General features: G+C 37.3%; 1 protein-coding gene across 1 annotated transcript in view; it reads left to right on the plus strand.

Annotated features, from left to right (window-relative positions):
• Positions 1 to 22,063, plus strand: part of LOC105226485 (protein O-mannosyl-transferase TMTC2) — a 275,813-nt gene that overhangs the window by 38,187 nt on the left and 215,563 nt on the right. The window contains exon 2 of the mRNA XM_049462081.1: positions 10,060 to 11,072. Coding sequence (XP_049318038.1) covers positions 11,026 to 11,072 — 47 coding nt within the window. The 5' untranslated portion in view covers positions 10,060 to 11,025. The remainder of the gene's footprint in view (positions 1 to 10,059; positions 11,073 to 22,063) is intronic.

The raw sequence follows: 22,063 nt of genomic DNA on the forward strand, positions 1-22,063 counted from the left end.
TAAGAGACTTAAAACATCTAAGGCGTATAATAAATGCTAAGATCTCTACCGTTATATATTATATCATTGAGGAAAGTAAACTGCAAAAAGTCTGAAAGGCTTTATATAAGTTGTATCCGTAGCCAAAATATATTTTGTCTCTTGTAAGACAACTATATGAGGAAAGTATGTTCAAAGTTAAGTCTAATTGGATCCCGATTCCTTTACGACTTTTTAAGTTTCTTTGAAATCTTTGAAAGGTTCAACTTCTAAACTAATCCTCATTCGGGCTTAGTAGTCAATCCATTCTATTTATTTCAACGATTATGATATGTTTGTTTATAGACTTTTAGTTAATTAAACTTTGAAAAATTTACGATATATACAAGTAGTACGTTCATTAAGCTTATTCTTCCTTCTTCTCTTCTAGCTTGCAACTGCGGCAAATATTGTTAGTGGATAGAACCGTTTTTAGCGCATGTTTTGCAAAAGGGCAGTGCTCCATTTTAGAAACTATAGGTCTGCAAATTCCATTTCTAGACCTTTGTAATAAGCCTGCAATTATTGACTACGCTCGAATTAATAAGTGGAGTCGACAAGGTCGACATTGTCGGCTGGCTATCTGCTTATGCGGTTGATTTCGGTATCCTCCGGCAGTTATTTAATAGAAGGCCGCAGGCTTTTCTATACCTAGTGCTTCCATTTGGAAGATGTGAGCTGAGTTTGATAGTCGGATAGAGAGAGAGAGAGATTTCGAGATCTTCGGAGCATACTCTCTTACCTAAAAAGAAGTTCATTTTGAACCGTCGACAAAGACTGAGATAGTATCCACCTCCCCTACTTACTATATATTTTTTCCATTCAAGTCTATAGGGTATTCTTACTCGAAAGTAGCTTTTGAAATCAAACTTTGGGATGAGGAGGAGGAAGGTATAATCTGATTTACCTACATATAGGAGATTCAAGATGGCGCTTTATCTATAATCTTTCCTATTCGAACCTCCTAATTCCTTAAATAAGAACTTGATGCAACATTCCTAGTAAAAACGTCTATTGATATCTGATGCAGGAGTCTTTTTAGCAGTCGGACATGAAAAGTTGTCGCTATAATCCAGTTAGTTTCATGATATTAAAGTGTTTATTTAATGACGGCCACCAAACCAGTGCTATGTATATCAGATTTGGCTTAATGACAGCCGTATAAATTCACATAACTATTTGGTTAAAGACCCAGGTACCTGCTTAAGTATTAATTTGCAGGTATAGTAATATCATATACGCTTTATTGGCTCATTGTTTAATAACAATTTTACAGTTCAGTTCGCTATCGATATCAACTCTCAGATATTTATATGTGGGGGAGAGAGACATTCTTCTACCACCGAGTATGGGAAATTAAAATTAAGGTATTTTGGTTTTATCCATTCTACAGGGTAGGCCATTTAAAGTTGACCCATTTGTTTCTAAAAAAAAAGAACAAAAGAAAACAATGTTTTTTGTTCATTTCAAAAATAATTTATTTTGGTCCAAGGGGATTTGTTTCAGCTAATATTTAAAAATTAGATCGCGTAAATGGGCACCTTTAGCTTTGACAGCTAAATGCACTCTTTTTTCGACATTTTCCATGACTTTGGCCAATGTTTCGGATGATATGGCGGCTGTTTCACGTCGAATGTTGGCTTTCAGTTGAGCTAAGGTCTTTGGCTTATTAGCGTATACCTTGGATTTCAAATAACCCCACAAATAAAAGTCTGGTGGCGTCAAATCTGGTGATCTCGGTGGCCAGTCAACATCACCATTTTTCGATATCAATCGCCCGGGGAAAAATTAAGGCGTCGCGGATAATCAGCTGGGTTTAGTTTTTGTGCCATTTGAATTTTATATGGAAACATCTTCAAATCTTTATGAATTATGCGTCGGAGAGTGGTGCGAGAGATGTCTAATTCCTGAGAGCGGCGATAACTCGATGTCGATGGAGTCTCCTCAATACTGGCTCGTACAGCTTCGATATTTTCATCAGAACGTCTTGTGCGTTGTCTGGATGCATGACTGGCATTACTGAGATTACCGGTGTTCACAAATTTTGCGTATAAAGACTTAATTGTGTTCTTAACTGGAGCACTTTTCACTTTATTTTTTTTGCGAAACGCACGTTGAGTTAACACAATTGAAAAGTTATTTTGAATATAAAGCTGAACAATTTCAGCGCGTTCTTTTGGAGTGTACTGTTCCATGGTATAAATTGTCTTCGAATGCGGTATGACATTAGCCGATTTGTCAGCGCTGTAAAAGTTACAGCGTTGCCAGATGGGTCAACTTTAAATGGCCTACCCGTCGTAGAGCTCCCTCCATAATCACACTTATTGTGGTAGAAAACATCACTGTTACCATAAGAACTACTTCGCATCGTCCATGTTTGTTCCATATGTCGGATAATGATTACTCCTCCATATCTCTCTCCTGATTTTTCACAATATTATAACAAACTATAATAGCACATAACACTTTTACTCTTGTACGACATGAAGCGCCAGTATAAAAAGTGTTAAATGTGTCGATATCTAATATGGAATTGAACTGGTTTTGGGTAACAAATTCGTATTGTTATTATAGGTTATGCAAATTAAATGCTAATTAATCTATGCTCTATTGAAAAATGGGTGAAAATTTATTTTAATTTGAAATTTAAGTTGAAGGAGACATATATTATTTATTACTAATTAGCTGTTTAAGCTGTTTTTGTAGAAAAAATTTTTAACGCAAAATGCGGACTTAACTGTCGCTTTAGTTTTCATATGAATACTTAACCTTTTTTATTATAAGCCAAAAATTATTGGTGTCAATAAAATTTAATTCATATTTCAAGCTTATTTAAAATTGAAACAAAAATTCTTGTACCACGAAATCATGGAACAGTTTCCATAGACTTTAAATTAACCCATTAAACGCGAAAGCTAAATAGCAAAGATAGAGGAACCAAACTTTGTGTGGATACTACAAGGGTTGATATGTACACAAAACTACAAACAAAAGTTTCGACCCCTATCCGGGGGGGTCTGCACGACCCGTGACATATATGTAACGCTCGCGGGTTTCTGTTATGTAATACAATGTTTGATACTAACATGTAAATAAACACTTCCATTGGATTTAATTCATCAATTTTATTATTTTAATTATAAAGTTTACAAAAAGAAAACGAAACAAGTACAAACGTATGAGAATTCATAAATTTTTGGTTGAGAAAGAAAACTCAAACTGGTCTAAAGTGAAAGTTATAGAAACAATCCACACACAAACCTACGTCACACTTTACACATTTGGTGTTTATTGATCGCTGGCAGTTGTTTCCAGCACAGCGTCTCCTGGCAGGATTTCTAACTATGAAATGGCCAATTAGGTCATATCTAGCATCAAGCTCAATTTGCGAATTCGGACGTCTAAATGGTTCTTCTAAACTGTAGCTGGGTTAGCCCGTGTCCGCCTTTTCTATGTAAGAGCCAAGCATTTTGAATGGAGACATCAACCAACCAGGTAAAAATTGAGAACCACCACTTCTTCCCTCTAGCTCCAATCCTGTAAGCGTTAACGTTTTGGTCCATACGGTCTGTTCCGCCCATATTCTTATTATACATTGCGATAGCATTGGGGACTTGAACCTGAATTCGAGCATGTTCTGCCCTAGAGTATCTTCCAGCTGTCCCTACCGGTGTCTTTCCAAATAAAGTTGATGCAACGGAAACTACTGCATTGTCTACCCATTTCGTGACTGTAATATCGCATTCAGAAATCCGGGAACTAGCCATATAACCACGTTCCTTTTTTTTCAACTTATCCTTCAGTGGCAAAGGGCAAGAGATTGGTATTGAATTTTGCCGAATTGTTCCAGTTCCCTCATATCCCATTTTTTTAATCCAACCAAAACAGGTATTGAAGTGAATAGATTATCGAAAAAGAATTGAAATGGAAGTGGCTTCCACGTTTCATCGAATTCATCGATCATTGAAAACAACGGAGCAGCGTTCTTTCCATAGTTTGCAGCGTACTCTTCGTTCGTCCTAGGGTTTTTTCCCTGATACATCTCGAAGTTTAGAAGATAACCGGAAGGCGTATTTAGACACCACATTTTATAACCAAATCTCAACGGTTTGCCTCTAATAAATTGTTTACAACCGTGCCTGCCGTAGTATTCCACCATTGATTCATCGTACGACAAATTCCGCTCTGGATGAAAATTTTTTGCAAAATTCGCTTTCAAAGCATCAGTTAGGGGTCTCAATTTCCATATTTTATCCGATAAATCTGTCTTTCCGGGGTCAATAAAGTGTAGATTTGCAAAAATAGTTCGAAAACGATCACGCCTCATCGAGTCAATAATCACAAGATTTTGAATATCTTTGTCAACGCTCCAATATGCTTCTTTGTTTGGAGAATAGGTATATCCACTTATTATCAGAATTCCTAAAAATACTTTCATTTCTCCAACTGTAATATTTGGGTTCCCATTATTATTTAAGAGCGAATATCTGTTTGACTCGTCACACAGCATTTGCAATAATTCATCATCAAAAAACTTTTGGAATTGCTCATATGGCTCTAGGTTGCTGCAGTCACTGTAATTACCCTCAGGGAAAATTGGAGATCTAGGTTCGATATTATCATCGACCCACGTAAAGGATGGTTTGGCTCTCTTAGCCTTACTATGTGACTGACCTGCAGTTATCTTACGACGACGAGAATTGGTTTGTTCCCTGGGCTTCTGAGTTGAACGCGATGTACTCGGCTTTTCGGATGCTTGCACAGAAGCAAATGATTCCTCCAAAAGGTTTACTTCTAACTCTGAGATAGAATGATTCAAGCAGTCTAAAATTTCAGCGTCCATATCAAAGTCGGGGTTCTCTTCAAAGTCGGTATTTTTTCTTGTAACAATTTCACAATCCTCGACAAGCTGTGTATGTGACAAGTTTTCCAAAGTACCGCCGTCTTCATCTGCCGAATCATCACCTGAAAGAGCACCCGCGTCAGGAGCCTCTATATATATAGCTTCCACTTCTTCTTCTTCATTATTTGTCAATTCGTCCAAAACTGCGCAAACTTCTTCAACAGTTAGTTTTGCCCTAATAATGGAAGAACACGCACATAAATATGTATATTATACATAGTTATACAATTCATAAGGTGAACCCGCGAACGTGACATATATGTCACAGCTACACAAGACGAAAAAAAAACCTACAAATACAGTCATTTTCAATTTTTTTTTCTATTAGCATAAAATTTCAAACACTATCAAAATATACAAAACACTCTTTTCACATAAATCGGTGACACTTTATTAAAAATCGTACTTACCGACAACGTGTTCCCATTTCGACAGTTTTTTTAGGTGTATGAAATCGGCTTCGTGTTCACTGCGCTACTAATTTTGCTACACTAAACGGAAAGGGCAAAATATAGCGCACACTTATTCTTTGATTTGTTCACTTCAATTCTAATTTGTAATTGGGAACATTTGAAATTGCATTTCGAAAAAGTCGTTGATTTATGTGAAAGATCGGAGCGTTACATATATGTAACACTAGCGTTTAATGGGTTAATTTTCGACAAACATTTTTCAAGTTTTCTCATATCTTTCGAACTTACTTCAATGTATATATGTTACTGAAAATATATCCTACATGTATCATAAGGTTTGTATAGAAAATTTTAGATCTGCTGCGAGAATGCCTCTCATGTCTCGGAAAATGGAATATTTTTTTAGATATTTTATGTAACTAGCTGCAGAGCATCTTAAAAGTCCTAAACTTATTCTAATATCAACATCTTAAGTCGAGCTCAGATCGTTGATATATTCATCCAACAATGATAAATGTGGTTTGGAAAAAGACCTTGGCTTTCGATTAGATATCGAAACGATTTATTATTTCAGCGAACGATCATCCAAAGATGAACTGAAACTCAAAAACTACGACCAAGTCCCTTATAAATTAAGATAAAGTTGAGTCGTCACTAAATATAGCAACTAGTAACTTAATTATCAGACTCGTTTCGGTGTCTAGTTATAGCGGAATCGCTGGAAACTGCTTAGCCGATGAGCTAGCAAGAGAGCTTAGCCGATGAGCATATCCGAATGTGTGCGAATTGGAACCCCCTTGTCATCTTGCGTTCTAACAGTGGGCCTATGAACCTCGCATGCTCTTAGCAGGCGTTCCAGTGACAGCGATATCCTTGTGACCTAGACCAGAACGCTACTGACTCACTTGCCCTTAGCAAAGTTCAACTTGCCGCAATCATAGGAGTTCAAACTGGACATTGTACAATTGGAATTCAAGCTGTCCAGCTAAAATCCAGTTGGACACTCACTGTCAACGTTATGTGAAAACAGGTGAGATGAAAACATCTTAGCATTTTCTTCTCCATTGTCCCACTTTTGCCAGACTAGGGTTGAAAGAACTCGGTAGTCGTACCTTCGGCGAACTAGGAGAGATAGCCCAGATTGACATCGGCAGCCTCAACAAATTTTTGATCGCCTAAAATCGCTTCGTCGATATATGAGAGTCTTTATGATCAATTTTATTTGAGTTAAAGGTACCACAATGGATCAGCTATCAGCTGACTAATAGGACCGATTATTGTACGTTTGAAAGGAAACTATGTCTGGCCGTTACATAGTCTGATATCTAATTATTCGTGAGCTATAAGTTCTGCAACCAGATTATATCAAAGATCTTCCTCTGCTTTTACTGGCGGGTACTGAACCAAAACCTTCAAAGCTGGAGTGTTCCTTTTCCATCCAGATAACATGACCTAACGCAGCCGCTGTCTCTTGATTCGCTGAACTATAGTATGTCAATGTCGCCGTATATCTCGTACAGCTCGTCGTTCCATCGACTGCAATACTCGCCGTTGCCAATGCGAAAATGACCACAAATCTTCGGCAGAACTTTTCTCTCGAATATTCCTAAGGCCGACTCATCAGACGATGTCATTGTCTATATCGCCGCACAATATAGCAGGACAGAAATGATGAGGGACTTGTAGAGTTCGGTCTTTGTCTCAGGTTTAGTTCAGGAAATGCCAGCGTTGGCTTCGGTGCATGCGCCAGGAGAATGCGGATAAATAAAGTTTTTTTTTAATTTAGAGAAACAGATCATTAAACCCACAATCTCTTTAAGGAGAGGTAGTAAATATATCCAGATATGTAAGTTCTGACCTCGACCAGAGACCTTGGGAGACCTTAACTTTGCTGAACAGCAATTATTTTGGAAGCAATCGACCTTGTTCTCACTTGACTGAAGTTAGTTATATGGTTTAGAAATAATATATATTTTTCAGACTTGATTTTTCTAAACATGTCCATCAATATTTTCATATTATATCAATACTGGATAGCTGGATCATTCAAGATACAAGGATTCAGGGTTAGGAAGGTATACAGTCATCTCTTTGTACTATCTAAGGCTCCACATAGTTTCTTATGCTAAATGTGATCAAAAAGGCGAGAGATTCAAAAGTTGGGTAAGCGAAGAGAATAAAGAGCGAGAGAGACAGACCAAAAGAAAGAGCGACAGCTTAAGGAAGTCCAAAAGCTTTCATCATCCCGTCAAGGCCCTACATTCTTCTAGTAACCATAAAGAGCATGATATGGTTAGCTCGCTGTATTTGAAAAAATTCTGTCAGATTTTAATCAAAAAATACCACAAAATTAGTGAAGTTGATTTTAATTTTGTAACAACATGTTTTTATGAAAGCTAACCATAAAATTTAGATATTTCCCACACAACTAATGCTTCTACATATTTTCATTATCTTACACAAAACGACAATTTGCGTATGTGGTAAATGCACAAAGCACTCCGTAATTCTGGTGCAAATTGTGTTGTGTGGGAGTTCATTTGGATCGATGAGGTCGCCTTGGTCACACATATTCCATTTCATGCCGCACTAATTATAATTCCAATTTATTTAGTATATTGTATGCAATACTTATTTGCTTTCGTTTGTAACCTAATACCTGCCAACAATTGTGGATATTTTTCGTTATTGCGGCAGTTTGCACAGAATAAACAAAATATTAATTTCATTAGGTTCGACGCAGTCAATGTGTACAGAAAATATTTAGTTGACTCGTTTTGTTTTACTTTACAGAAATATAGTATTTAATTACATATATATTTGCCATGTACATACCTAAAATATCTGATATGTAGGAAGCGTACCTGTAGGGATATGAACCTGGCCTCTCACTTGTGGATATATAGCTCTGAAATCTTACGCACAACCATTTATCTTCAAGAAGCTCTTCATTTGTCGTAAGCTCAGATATCGGACTACTTTAGCCATACAAACTGAACGATCCGAATCAACTTCTTCTTCTCTTTACATCGATAAAGCTTAGCAAGCACCATAAATATTAGCAATGTATGCATGAAAGGGAAATATCGAGTGATAATCCCCCAGTAGTTCCCTTCTTTTTTAAAGACAAAAACACAGAAACTTTATATTTAATGGGGAATGTTTATTATCATTCCAAAAAATATACTTTGACATTTATTTTTTGAAGATTATCTCTTTCAAATATTGGCCGTGACGGCACCTCAGGTGGTCCATCCGTTCAGTCTAGTTTTTGATGACTCGTTGGAACATTTCGACTGGTAATTGGCGAACGACACGCGAGATGTTTTACTCCAAGGCCTGAATCGAAGCGAGATTGTCCGTATAGACTTTAGTAATATACATAGCCCCACAAGAAAAAGTCTAACGTAGTGATATCACACGATTTTGGTTTCCAATCGACCGGCTCAAAACGTGAAATTGTTCACCGAAGTGTTTGCTCAATAAATCCATTGGTTAATGCGATATGTAGGAAGTGGCGCATCTTGTTGAACTCAAATATCCCCGAGATCACGATCTCAGGCATCAAATAGTCGGTTATCTAGCGCGTAACGGTAAAATCTCGACGTAAAATGCGCCAAGTCGTTCCATCCAAGAATTGTAATACCTTCTAAACTTTTCTAGAGATTTTATTTAAAATCTCACAGCGTGATATTAGCACGGTTGGTTCGGTTGCTATGCCTCCTCGGCGGATACTACGTCGAATACTTTCAGAGCTGGACTGTTTTCGTCCATTCCGACGGCATGACCTAGCCATCGTAGCCGCTGTCTTTTAATTCGTTGAACGATGGTAATGTCGTTGTACATCTCATACAGCTCATCGTTCCATCGAATGCGATATTCGCCGTGGCCAACGCGCAAAAAACCATAAATACAGAAGCTTTCTCTCAAAAACTAGTAACGCCGACTCATCAGATGTTGCCATCGTCAGTGCCTCTGCAACATATGGCAGGACGGGGATAATGAGTGACTTGCAGAGTGTGGTCTTTGTTGGTCAAGAGAGGACTTTACTTCTCCATTGCCTACTCAGTCCGAAATAACACTGTTATGTTATCAAAATGTTCAGCGTGACGAGACAAGTTAATGTATGGATGTCTAGCAGTCCGTGTGAGCAATAAATGAGTAAAACATCTACATGTGTTTCTTGGCATTTTGTGGACTATGGTATTTAAGCTGAGAATTATCGGTTATAGCCGAGTTACCTCTTCATTGGGTGCGCAAAGCTCTGGGCAGGTATGGTTCGTCTTCTCACTTTAGCTCGCCTTCAAACGGATATTCTTTGGCTACCCAGAGGATACTTGGTCTAAGAGCAGAAGTCGTGAGCTGTTTGTGCCATATGTTAAAGAATCGTTTCTGGCCACTCTCAAGTGAATGGCGCTCAGAAAACTTTCCTCACTTGCGTGAACTTCCACATATGGTTCCATCCTCCACACATGACTTCATCCTCCAAGTATGCTCAGAGTAAACTATTTATATTTTTTGCTAAGCTTTATTAGTAAGTCATGTGATTGACCTAAAATTAAATATTAAATAAAATTCCAGCATAATTAACAAAAAGTAATCCTCTCTCATGTAATTTCAACAAATAAATCATTGCAAATATTTGCATTTATTGCATATTTATTTTGTATCAATTATAAACACCTACTAATCTGTGGTTTCTCTTCAACTTTCCTCTTCTTACAGTGCCCAGCACAAGCTGACGTAGAGCAAATACAACGGTATTAACGATAAACCGAAATAAGCGCCAAGCAACCGAAGAATTTACACTCGAGATTAAATTGAATTAGGAAATACCCTTGAAACCGACAATTTACTGCAATCTGGCAATGCCTGTGCACACAAGCACATGTCGAAATATCAACAAATGGAGCTGATATTGGCTAAAGCATTAAATTAGCAGACATTCGTAAATAAATTAAACACAAAACACTTTAAAAATTAATAAATTCCCGACAAGTGCTAAACCAAAATTCATAAAATGAACGACAAACTACAACAAAAATGCATTCGAAATACAATAGTAGCAACAACAGCACAACATTGTGGCGCAGCAGGACGCGTGTGTTAATAATTTAAACACAGTTTCCTGTTAATTTCGAAATGCCTCTAATTTGAATTGATAATTCAGATAGCGGCGGAACAGCAACGAGCGGCTAAACACACATTTAGAATAACGGTAAACAGCACACAAGCGCTCACACAAGCGCCAGTCGGCAAACACACAGTATCCAAACCCACACTCACGTATGTACACACACAGATTTAAATTCGAAAAATAAAAATTTTCGATTTCGTAATGGACAAACGTGCTAAATGCAAGCGGTCAAGCGTGGAAATTTGATGTGATTACCGCGTCTGAATGCGAATGCAAATGCAATAAATGCAAAAACAAATAAATCGCAAATTGCAACAACAACTGCAACATGAATGTAACCACAAAGTGGTCGGCAGAGCGCATTTTCAACTAAAAGCCATAATTATATATTAATAATAATAATAACAAGGACAACAGCTGCAACTAATACCAGCTTAGTTTGACAACGCTATACACACACATATACATATACATACATATATACATACATAAATATATAATATAAAATATTTAAAGCCATTTTAAGCTCGGGCATAAAAATTGAGCGCATCAAAATGTCAGCAAAACCGACACTATGGGAGCGTTGGCTGTACAAATCAAGGTGAGTGCATACAAATACACATACAAGAAGTAAATATATATACACATAGAAGAAGAAAAATGTATATACTGTAATACTCTTGACCTTTGATTTTTTCTTGCATACAAGGGTATAAAAAGGTGTTTTTCTTGATTTTCATCGCTCAGTTTGTATGGCAGCTATATGCTATAGTGATCCGATCTCAACAAATTTTTCAACAATTGTAGCCTTGCTTTTGGTAATAATTCATGCCGAATTTCGTGACGATATCTCGACAAATAAAAAAGTTTTTCTTACAAGAACATGATTTTTATGGTTCAGTTTGTATGGTAGCCATAAGCTATAGTAAACCGATCTGAACAATTTCTTCGTATAATATACCGTTGCCAATAACAATAATCTGTGTTTAATTTCGTGAGGATATCTTGGCAAACAAACAAAATTTCCCTACAAGAATTTGATTTTGATCGTTCAGTTTGTATGGTAGCTATAAGCTATAGTAAACCGATCTGAACAATTTATTCGTAAAATGTACCGCTGCATAAGGAAATAATCTGTACTTAATTTCGCGACAATCCCTTGATAAAAAAAAAAGTTTTCCATACAAGGACATGATAATATCCAGTTTGTATGGTAGCTATATGCTATAGTACACCGATCTGCATAATTTCTACGCAGTTTACACAATTGTTTAAGGCAATGACTTTTGCTTAATTTCAAAGAGATATGTCAACAAATAAAAAATTTTTCCATACAAGGGCATGATTTTCATCGGCCATTTTATATGACAGCTATAAGCTATACTGGTCCGATATAGATAATATTTCGATAAATAAGCAGCTTCTTGTAGAGAAAAGCACATATACAAAATTTAAGGCCGCTAACTCAAAAACAGATGGAATATATACAGACTTACGGTGGAAGGAACTTCTGTTCCTGGCTAAATCCAGTCAGCTAGTCACGTTGATAATTTACATATATTCTTTATAGAGCCTCCTAAGTTTCTTTCTGGCTGTTACAAACTGCGTAGCAAATTTAGTACACCCTACTCAACTGATAAAAATACACTCAAATCCAGCTAAGCATTTACACACAAATATTTACACCTAAAATATATGTAAATGTGCGCGTGTAAATGCCCTTTTTCCATATCCAATTAAATTAGTGGGGCTTTAGCAAAGCTTTAAAGCTAACATAATAATGCATACAAACAAACACGCACACAAACTTTCATGCACGCATAAAAATTAATGTCTATTATACCAAATAGCTTATGTATGTACTCGTATGTGTGTGTGTGTGAATATGCCAGCACATAAAAAGTGGTAAAATTGTAATTGAATTAAAATTGCATTTATTGCAAAGAAAACTTTTTCAAATGCAAACAAATTTAATATTTATTTTAAAACCAGACAAATTGCAATTCAAGTAAATTATTTCCACCACTTTTAGCTAAACAAAATAGGCAACAAAATTCGTAATAACTAGAGCGAAGTGATTGAAATTTTTACAAATATACGTAATACAATAATATACAGAAAATTTTATTAAAATAACGTAATCTGTGGATTAAAAGGTCTCACTGGCTGTATAGAGAAAAATTTAATAAAAACTTGCTTTTAATAGCGGCACTACTGACATAAATATTTGTGGAATTTCAATTACTAACACTTTCATGTATTAAAGCATGCTAATTATTAGTAAAAAACAGAAAACTTGGTTATTTTCGTGTAAAAGTATGAACTTTTCGAAATGAGTCACCGAGAGGATTGCATAACAATAACTAGATACATGTACTTGCTTTAAAAAATACAGTTAGTTTTGAAATATTACTAGAAATCTCATTTCTATGTTATAAATCTCTTAAGCACTCAGCGTTATACCAAACAAATCGTACAAACAGCTGGTATAAATGCAGTAGGCTAACATAGTAAAGTATATAGAAAAATATATATGAGTATAGTAAGTAGTCCTACTAGTTTATAAATGTAATAATTTGGGGCTACTTTTCCTGCCTAAACATTGACGTCGAAGAAACAGAGGAAGCGAATCGAACAAACAACTTGTATAAATGAAATAGACTAACTTATGAAAGTATGTACGAGTATAACAGTTAACCACACTAGCTTAACTACTTTCCTTGCCCAAACATACACATCAAAGTAACAGAGAAAGCGACACAAACATACGACTGGTATAAGCCACATAAACAACACTGGTATAATCAACTTGATATAAATGTATCTAAAAATGCTCTTGCATTGAGTGGAAGTGCATAGCTAGCTCCCTTGTTCATTTACAAGTCATTTTTCGCACAAGAGTGCTAATACGAGTATAGCGAGTAAAGCAGTAATTTTTATTCCACTAGCTGTATACTCGACATCCATGGATTTGATATACATACATGAATGTTTACTTATTACTACCTACTTGTCAAACCAATAATTTGAAGTGAAATCCTCCAACAGCTTTGTTAATCTTAATAGGCTTTTGTTTTTTCGTTAATTGCCGGACAGTTTGTATTGCAGCTAAATGCTTTAGTGATCTGATCTGAACAATTTATTTGTAGATTATACTGTTGCCTGCGACAATAATCTCTGGTTAAATTCTCGAGGATATCTCAACAAATGAAAAAGTTTTCCTTACAAGAACATGATTTTGATCGTTCGTTTCGTATGCCAGCTATGTGCTATAGTAACCCGATCTGGACAATTTCTCAAAGGATTATTCCATTGGTTTAGGCAATAATCTATGCCAAATTTCGTGAAGGTATCTCTTAAAATAAAACAAAAATTCCATACAAAATTCCATACTTTAGTAGTCCGATGTCAACAGTTCCGAAAAATGAGCAGCTTCTTGAACAAAAGCGTTTACAAAATTTCACGTAAGTATCTCAAAAACTGAAGCACTAGTTCGAGTTCTTAAGTCTTGGCTGGAAGGATTCAGTGCTCTTAGCGATTGACTTTGAAAGTCTTTTATGGACTCATAGCAAGTTCTTCGAAGTTGATGCTGATTTTTCGGTTTGGAAAACAGAAAAAAACCACTATAAGTCAAATCTGACGAATATGTGGCGGATCGTTGACTTTCCTTTTGTTTTGGATCGATAAGTCGGCCATAATAATGTTATACACATCGTCGTTTATGCAATAGATTCAGTTCTCTTGGTATGAATCCACTATTGACACGTTTCGTGGTCCAAAACATCATGCAAAATGTGCAAGTTGATCTATAAAAAATGTTAAGATTCTCTGCTATCTCCTGCTGTGCCTCTAATGGCAACACGTTCATTTTCAAGCACTGCATCTTCAACGTTTTCTATATTAACAGAGAAGAATGAACGATTCATATAACACTGAATACGAGTACTTTGGGCCATTCAAATACTTTAGTTAGCGATAGAATAGACACCCCCAAACAGTTTTACAAAATTTTCAACGATTACATAGCCGTGATTCCATTGTAAATGTAGAATTTCAAGCATTTGGATAAAACGATTCCCAAATATTTGATTATTTATGAGACTCAATTGAAGACCTTGTATACATACTACGAAAAGAGGTCGCTTTTTCGTCTGTAAGTCCGTGCATACCTCTTGCTATCGTTCTCTATAAAGTTCTATTTCTTAGAACGTATGACATGTGGAACTTATGAAATATCCTCGAGAAAATGTTTTACATTTGAAACGTCATTATCCAGTTCAAATGAGCCCTTCTTGTAAAAAATAATTCTACTCAGGGTTATTGTTTCCGAACTTCTTGGTAGAGTTTCTGCTATCAAAATAATATAAGAACCGGGTCACAAACACACATTTTTTTGACGTCTATAGATATTTGGATTGCTGGCACACATTACTGTCGATAGAGCCTTAAATCCAATCCGAATAAAAGTGATTAGTATGTATCATGCATAAAAATAAATTTGAGTTCTCTCTAACTTATTTGATTAACTGAGCAGTGGTTCTTTGTTTGGTGTATTATGTTACTTCATTAAGATATGTGGTTTGGGTCGGGCGGAGAAGAGGTCGGTGAGCTTTTCCACGTATGGATCGAAACGGGGAAGAGGTATGCATCCACTTCGATAGCAGAGCTTCTACACAAGCCTTGACCGCGTTGATTGTGAGCTAAAGGCTGGTCAAGGATTGTAGCATTAAGCTACTTCCATATTAAATTTGTCTGGATGCCTGGCCATAGCGGCATCTTCGGAAACTACTTGTATATAAATTCGACGAGCTTGTATGAAAAGGCATCCATACCCAAATCCCATAAATATGGAAGTGAGTGGAGTCTCCAGCCTTCGTACATTCTGGCACTGGATCTCTAAGTTTGGTGCGAGATCATCAAGTGTGGATTACCAATCAGCACTTGAGGGATTACTATAGCCTTCCGGTACAGATTGGACCATAAAATGTCCATGGAACTACTAGATTTTAGGTAAGTCCACTTGGCCGCTATGATAGGAGTTCTAACTGGACAGTGTACCATTTGCACTCACGCGGTTATGCTCAAGATTTTGGAGGACGCAACTTGTCAACGCTGTATGGAAGTAGAAAAGGTGAAAACATCCAAGCACTTTCTTCTTCACTGTTCAGCTTGCGCCAACCTAAGGTTGACGGATCTCGGTTGCCTAACTTTATACGAAATCGGCGAATCGACTGGAACAGATATCATCCGTCTTAAAAAATTTGTGGCTGGTTCTAGGTATTTTATAGATATACTACAGTACCTATATATGTGTTCTGGACACCACAACGTACAGTAATCTTTAGACCATCTGTGGGCCTATTACTATTAAGACTTCCCACCAAAGATAGTGGAGTCATAATAATATAGAGCAGTGTTATTTTTGAAAAAATTTCCAAAAATTTTACCTCTTTTTCAAAGCGAGTAAAACAGGGTCTCAAAACCTCTTGGTCGACTCTCTGAGGAACAACTTTTGCATTTTCGAAATCCATAAAAATTTCTATTTAACCATCAGAAGGTAGCAAGCTATATTTTTTTATTTTGACATGACCCGGCGTTAAACCCGCGACATTTGGAGGCACAAAGCTTAGTCCAATATTTTTAAGAATTTTTATATTTGTGTTGTCGCCATGTCGTATTTTTATTTTTATACATTTCACAACGGTAAATATATAACAATAAATAATTACACTTTCACTTGCACAACAGTCAAGGCCCTCTCCGCCCCCCGTTAATATACAAACTCACATTTATTTGACAAAGCGACATTTCGGGCACGCTGTTGCTGCCACGGCGCTTGCCGCTGCTGTTTTTGACGTTCAAACTTTTTCAATAATGGCGTAAAAAATGAGAATTCCCAACGCCTTGAGGCTGTGTAAACATTCTAAAAACGCAACTAAACAAAGAAGAGTAATAAAGCAACAAAAAACGGCACACAATTTGCTGAACTGTTCATGTACTGTTAATGTTTTATTCAACAGTGAAGCCCGAAGTTTTTCGCGCGTTGCCGCAGAAGCAGGCGGCGACCTTATTTGACATGTGTATGTATAAGTATATCTAAATTTGTACTATTTCGCTGACGTTTCGGGTAGTCAAGAAGAGAGAGACATACATTTTTTAATAGAAAAGCGAAATTTCATTTCTATGTCGTTGCTGCCATAATTTGTTAATTCGAGGCACGCACTGCTGTCGACGCACCGAAAAAGCGAAACAAGAAATGCAGCGCCACCGAGCCGCAACGCCTTGAGTATAAATATCCGACGAAAATTGCGCGATAAACCCACTGCCGAGCAACGCAAGATGATCACCCGCTCAGCTGCAGGCGCACAGGTCTCTGATAAAAAGTAGATATGGCGTCGGCTGTGGGCGGCAAATGCGTCAACGGCAGCGGTCAGTTGTGCCAAGAGATTAAAAATTCCTGAAATGTCCGTGGCGAAATAATTACGCGTCGTCGCCATTTTGTACTTCACGTATTTTCTGCATTTTTCTACATTTTCATCATTTTTATTGCTTCGTTTTTCCGAAAGCACATTTGCTGAAAAGGAATTGATGCGCATAAAAAGCAACCCTGTAGGAAAATTTTGAAAGCTCATCACTTTTCGAAACTGGTCACATCACAGTGGAGCATGCTTAGGAAAGGTGGAGGCTAAAAAAATACTGAGGGTTATCGTTGAGGGGGACAGTTGTGCTGACTTACAAGTAGGTAAAGAGTCACGAGTGACGTCCAACTGCTGCTAACTTCAACGAGTTTTATCAAGACTATTCTTGACTTATTCTCGGACTTGTTTCGTTGCTGGTACAGTATGCTCTCACCTGGACCTAGATGTTAGGCAAATATGTTTAAAATAATGTGATAAGCACTAACGAATACACGAAGCCACAGGTGCCCCGATAAGTTCATATACAGGGTTTCCCAAATCAATTGAATGTTCGAGAAGTCGCTCAAAGTCAGTCGGATATCTCCAGTTGGGTTTCAAGCTCAATTCGCTTCGTCGTTTTATGAGAGTCTACAGATCCAGTTTGAGAATAACAAGAACTAATATCTATCCAAGTGAGATCCATCGATTTTGGATCGACCCTACGACCTAACCTAACCTAGTGCCTCATGATTTTCGCCAGCTTCATTTCAATTACAAAAATACTGCAAATTACAAGACGGCAACCCATAGTTTATGACACCCTGTATGAGGATATTAAGTTTTGTTGGTGGTACCATCGAACCAAATGGCTTGCTTAGCTTGACTGGGCTTGAAAAGAGATGGTTGGTGCCATAGAGGAGCTAGATAGAGCCATGTTCCACTTTACAGGAATTGAACCATTCAGAGAGGTACGTTATAGAGTGTAAAATATCCTTCACAACATAGCGGATTTGAGCTCAGAAGACAATAAGAAGAAAATAACTCTGTATTACTCCCTTATGAAATAATATACAAAAATAACAAGTGAACCCTGCCTAATATTAGTACCTTCCTTTCTTTCGCTATATAAAACTCCTGATAGTTTCGGACCAAAATATCAATGTGAGACCGCATAAGCTCCAGAGGTCGAAGGTCGAAATCTAATCTCTTCAACTTTGAACCACCGATGGAGTTTCCAAGAAGTAAGCATAATCGGGGCTCCACAAGCTTCTGGAGCCTCTCTTTGTCGGTTAAATCAAGAAGTATAAAAAATTGGAAAAAAATCTTAAATAGTATTGACAGCAAACCTTTCTACATCAGACGACACAACCAAAAAAAACATATCATCTCCTGTGGAACACCCTGTAGGTGAGAGAAACGTAGATCGGCACATTGCTACATGCAGCATGGCTGCAGCAAAAACATTTTACGACATGTACATGACCCGCATAACTAATCCCATCAATGATGCGGCGAACGGCACACACACTTACACAGATATCCACAAAGCCTCTAACGTGACCAACTATCTGGACAGCGTATTTCAAAAGAGGCAAAGTAGAGAAGTCAAACACCATGGCCGCGCTGTGTTGAATGCGGCGATTTGAAAGCGATTTAACTGCGATAATAAAACAGTGTTCGTACAGCGGCACGGCGGACACACGGCACTACCTACGACGACGGACATTCGATTTGTAGTCGAGCTGCAAAGCAAGGCAAGAGCCGGGGTCGCGTCGCTCAGCTCGAATGAGTGAAATAAGCGCTGGGCAATGCCAAACGGCACATGCAGATGAATGCCAATTCTTCGCAGTTTGGCCTATGCACATATCTTACTCCTGCCACAGCTGCCTGTCTCCTGCCTACCAAGAACTCAACGACGATTCCAAGCTGCATTTGCGCTGATGGCTTTGGCTCAGCTGTGCAGCACGAGCATATTTGCGTTGCACAAGTATTTGCCTGCGTCGAGGAAGCGGGCAAACAGCGGCAATACACCTTAGTAGTTGCAACGAAAATGGGAAATTGCATGCCTCAATGGGTGTAAGTGTGTGCGTGTGCTTTGCAGCAGGTCAGTGGGCAGGCGGACAAGTGCGCTAGTGTGTGAAAAACGGGCATTTTCGCCAAAGACCATTTATAAAATAGACACTCAGATTTTTCGAATGCACGTAAAAGCCAACAAGTGAACGTTGAGGATTACACTGTCATGTTGCTACACACGACTGCGGACAATTTGACACATGCACATGATGCGGAGTGCGTTTTAGGAATTTATTCCGAACCCGTTGAATAGTTGAACACTCGGAGTGAGTGGCGTGCCAAATTTGTAGTATAATTCTATGCAAATAATGTAAAATCTAAAAGGTTTCGAATACAAAGTGTCCCGGTAGATTACATTTACCGCAAGTTTTCTGGTCGATTTGTGTACTTCGCGAATATCTTCAACGACAACCAATGCTGAGAACTTCACAAGAAGTTGAAGTATTTTGTATCGATGTAGAATTGAAATTGGAAGGTTTTTGAGGCCCTCAACGATCTCCTAACTTACTGCACTACTCATCGTTTCTTTACATAATTGACTGGCGACTATCCAAAATCCTACCCTAAAGTAGAGCCTAGCTCACTTTGCAAACTAATATGTACCGTTAAAGGATCAACATATAGCCAACATAGAATCAAACGATATCACTTAAGATAAATCTTAACATGCTTGAGAATCTAAATCAACCTCTTTGTTAGAACCAGGGCCGTCGAGAGAAAATCCGGGCACTGGGGTAAAAAAATGGGGTTCTGTTCCCTCCATGAATGTTTGCAATTCTTGATAAACTTTATTAACTATTTTCTCTTACTACTTTTTGGGTTCTGTTGACTTTTTTGATTAAGTTTTTAAACTTGCAGCTTAAACTTCTCTAATCATCAACTATTTGGAACTTACGAGTGAGCTGCTCGAGCTTTGGCGTCAGTGAATGCGTCGAAATAATCTAAAACCCCAGCTTTTTGATCAATTCTGCCTCTTGGCGTAGTATAGCCAGTTCTGAAATCCTGCTCTGTAACGACCATGATCGATAAAAAGGTTTGTTCCTCATAAAAGCCCTCAACGAAACTCAAAACTTCAGTTAGAAACAGATAAAAATACAACTTTCTTAAAGCGATGCAAATATTTGGGAGAAGTCTTCCTAATGGCATTCAATAAGAAGTATGGACCAAGATGGGTTTCAAAAGTTTCAATAAATATGTCTGAGGAGGATAGCTTCATTGGACAACATATCAGATATATCAATAAAACACTTTTTTGCATCTGCGTCGAGTTCATCTTCTTTCATATCATGGAACTATCAAAGAAATGAGAATGAGATCTCTAGAATTTAATTGCTTCTTTACTGCAATTTTCAATCACTTTTTCTTATAGATTAGTCGGAATCTATTGCTCGGAGCTGGAGCCCAGGCGACCTTTCCGAATAATGCAGTATTTTCCGATTGTATGACTTTTGCTGTCAGGAAAGCGGTTGAGATAGCTAACAACGCAGAATATAAGGGAGATCAATATATATGTCGGTAGGGAGGCAGTAGCAAAATTAGCTGCCGGAAAAAAAGAATATATTTGCTGGGTTCCAGCAAAAAAATTCCAGAAATCGAAAAAGCCATCTCTGGCGAGTTGGATGGGCATAAGTAGTGACGATATATGCAGAAAATACAACACTAAGCTCCGCGCCAAGGCTCTGAGTTAGTTTTTTTTTTTTAAGCTTCGATCATATCTATCCATCCAACGCTGTTGAAAGCGTTTCGGAGATCTAAAGTTGTCAGTAACAAAATTGTTTTGTATTTATGCCATCTACGCTGCGCTTTCAATTAGTAACTACAATATTTTTTTTAGTCTAAGATCTATTAATTACCTACCATAGTTATACACCGACAATTCATTTACTTGAGAAAAGGAAGCAATATCTAAACATTTGTTTTCCGCCAGATGGCACTGTATACTTTTGTTATTATGTTATTTAGATGACTCATAATACAAAACTAATATTGCTTTGATTTCATAATTTCATTACCGAGTGATTTAACACTCAAAACCTTGTAACTACCGCGGACTTAATGTCGATTCTTAAAGCAGGGACTCGTGTGAGCTCGCTATGTAAAGTCATGTTACATATGTATATTCGACAATTTTTCAAGTTCTCTTTAACTTTTTCATGTATTACGAGTCACGCTTCAAAAATTGAGTAACTCCCTTTATTTACAATAGTTTTCCTAGTTTGTAATAAATTATGGTATAACTGTCTAAGACATTAAATATTAACACTTAAACACTCGCACACTCTCACACATTTTACAGCGCCATAACATTTCATAAAAGACTTTATTATTGGCCAAGTGTTAATAAACTAAAATCAATATGATATACTACAAATTCAATAAAGCCCGACATTGTTAAGCGAAGAGGCGTATACGAAGAAACTTGTTGATGCATACTTGACTGAATAAATGGTAGCACTGTGTGGCGCAAAGCAGAGGGTGATAGTGCGGACTATACACATTATATATGTATATACATATATATAGAAGCAAAATATACAGGAAGCAAACTACAGCGAAGAGGACAAACCGGCAATTGACCAACCGGCCAAGCTACTACCGTCAGCGCCAACACCCACTAGCGTATAAGGGACAGTAAAAAGTGCTAACTTATTAAAATTTCAAATCACTGCTATTACGATTTTGAATTATTCATTGACATTTGTGGCTGAAACTTTTATCTATATACACACAGTGTACTTACTATTTATGTATTTCCGCACTTGCCACGCGCTAAGTGTATATTTAACGACTGCCCACAGACATCCATCTACATACAGACATACATACATATATACAGTTATATATAACGGGTGATTTTTTTGAGGTTAGGATTTTCATGCATTAGTATTTGACAGATCACGTGGGATTTCAGACATGGTGTCAAAGAGAAAGATGCTCAGTATGCTTTGACATTTCATCATGAATAGACTTACTAACGAGCAACGCTTGCAAATCATTGAATTTTATTACCAAAATCAGTGTTCGGTTCGAAAATTTTTTATCGACAAATTTTGTTCAGCGATGAGGCTCATTCTGGTTGAATGGCTACGTAAATAAGCAAAATTGCCGCATTTGGGGTGAA

The sequence above is a fragment of the Bactrocera dorsalis genome, chromosome 1 (genome assembly GCF_023373825.1).
Source record: "Bactrocera dorsalis isolate Fly_Bdor chromosome 1, ASM2337382v1, whole genome shotgun sequence".
NCBI classification, from domain to species: domain Eukaryota; kingdom Metazoa; phylum Arthropoda; class Insecta; order Diptera; family Tephritidae; genus Bactrocera; species Bactrocera dorsalis.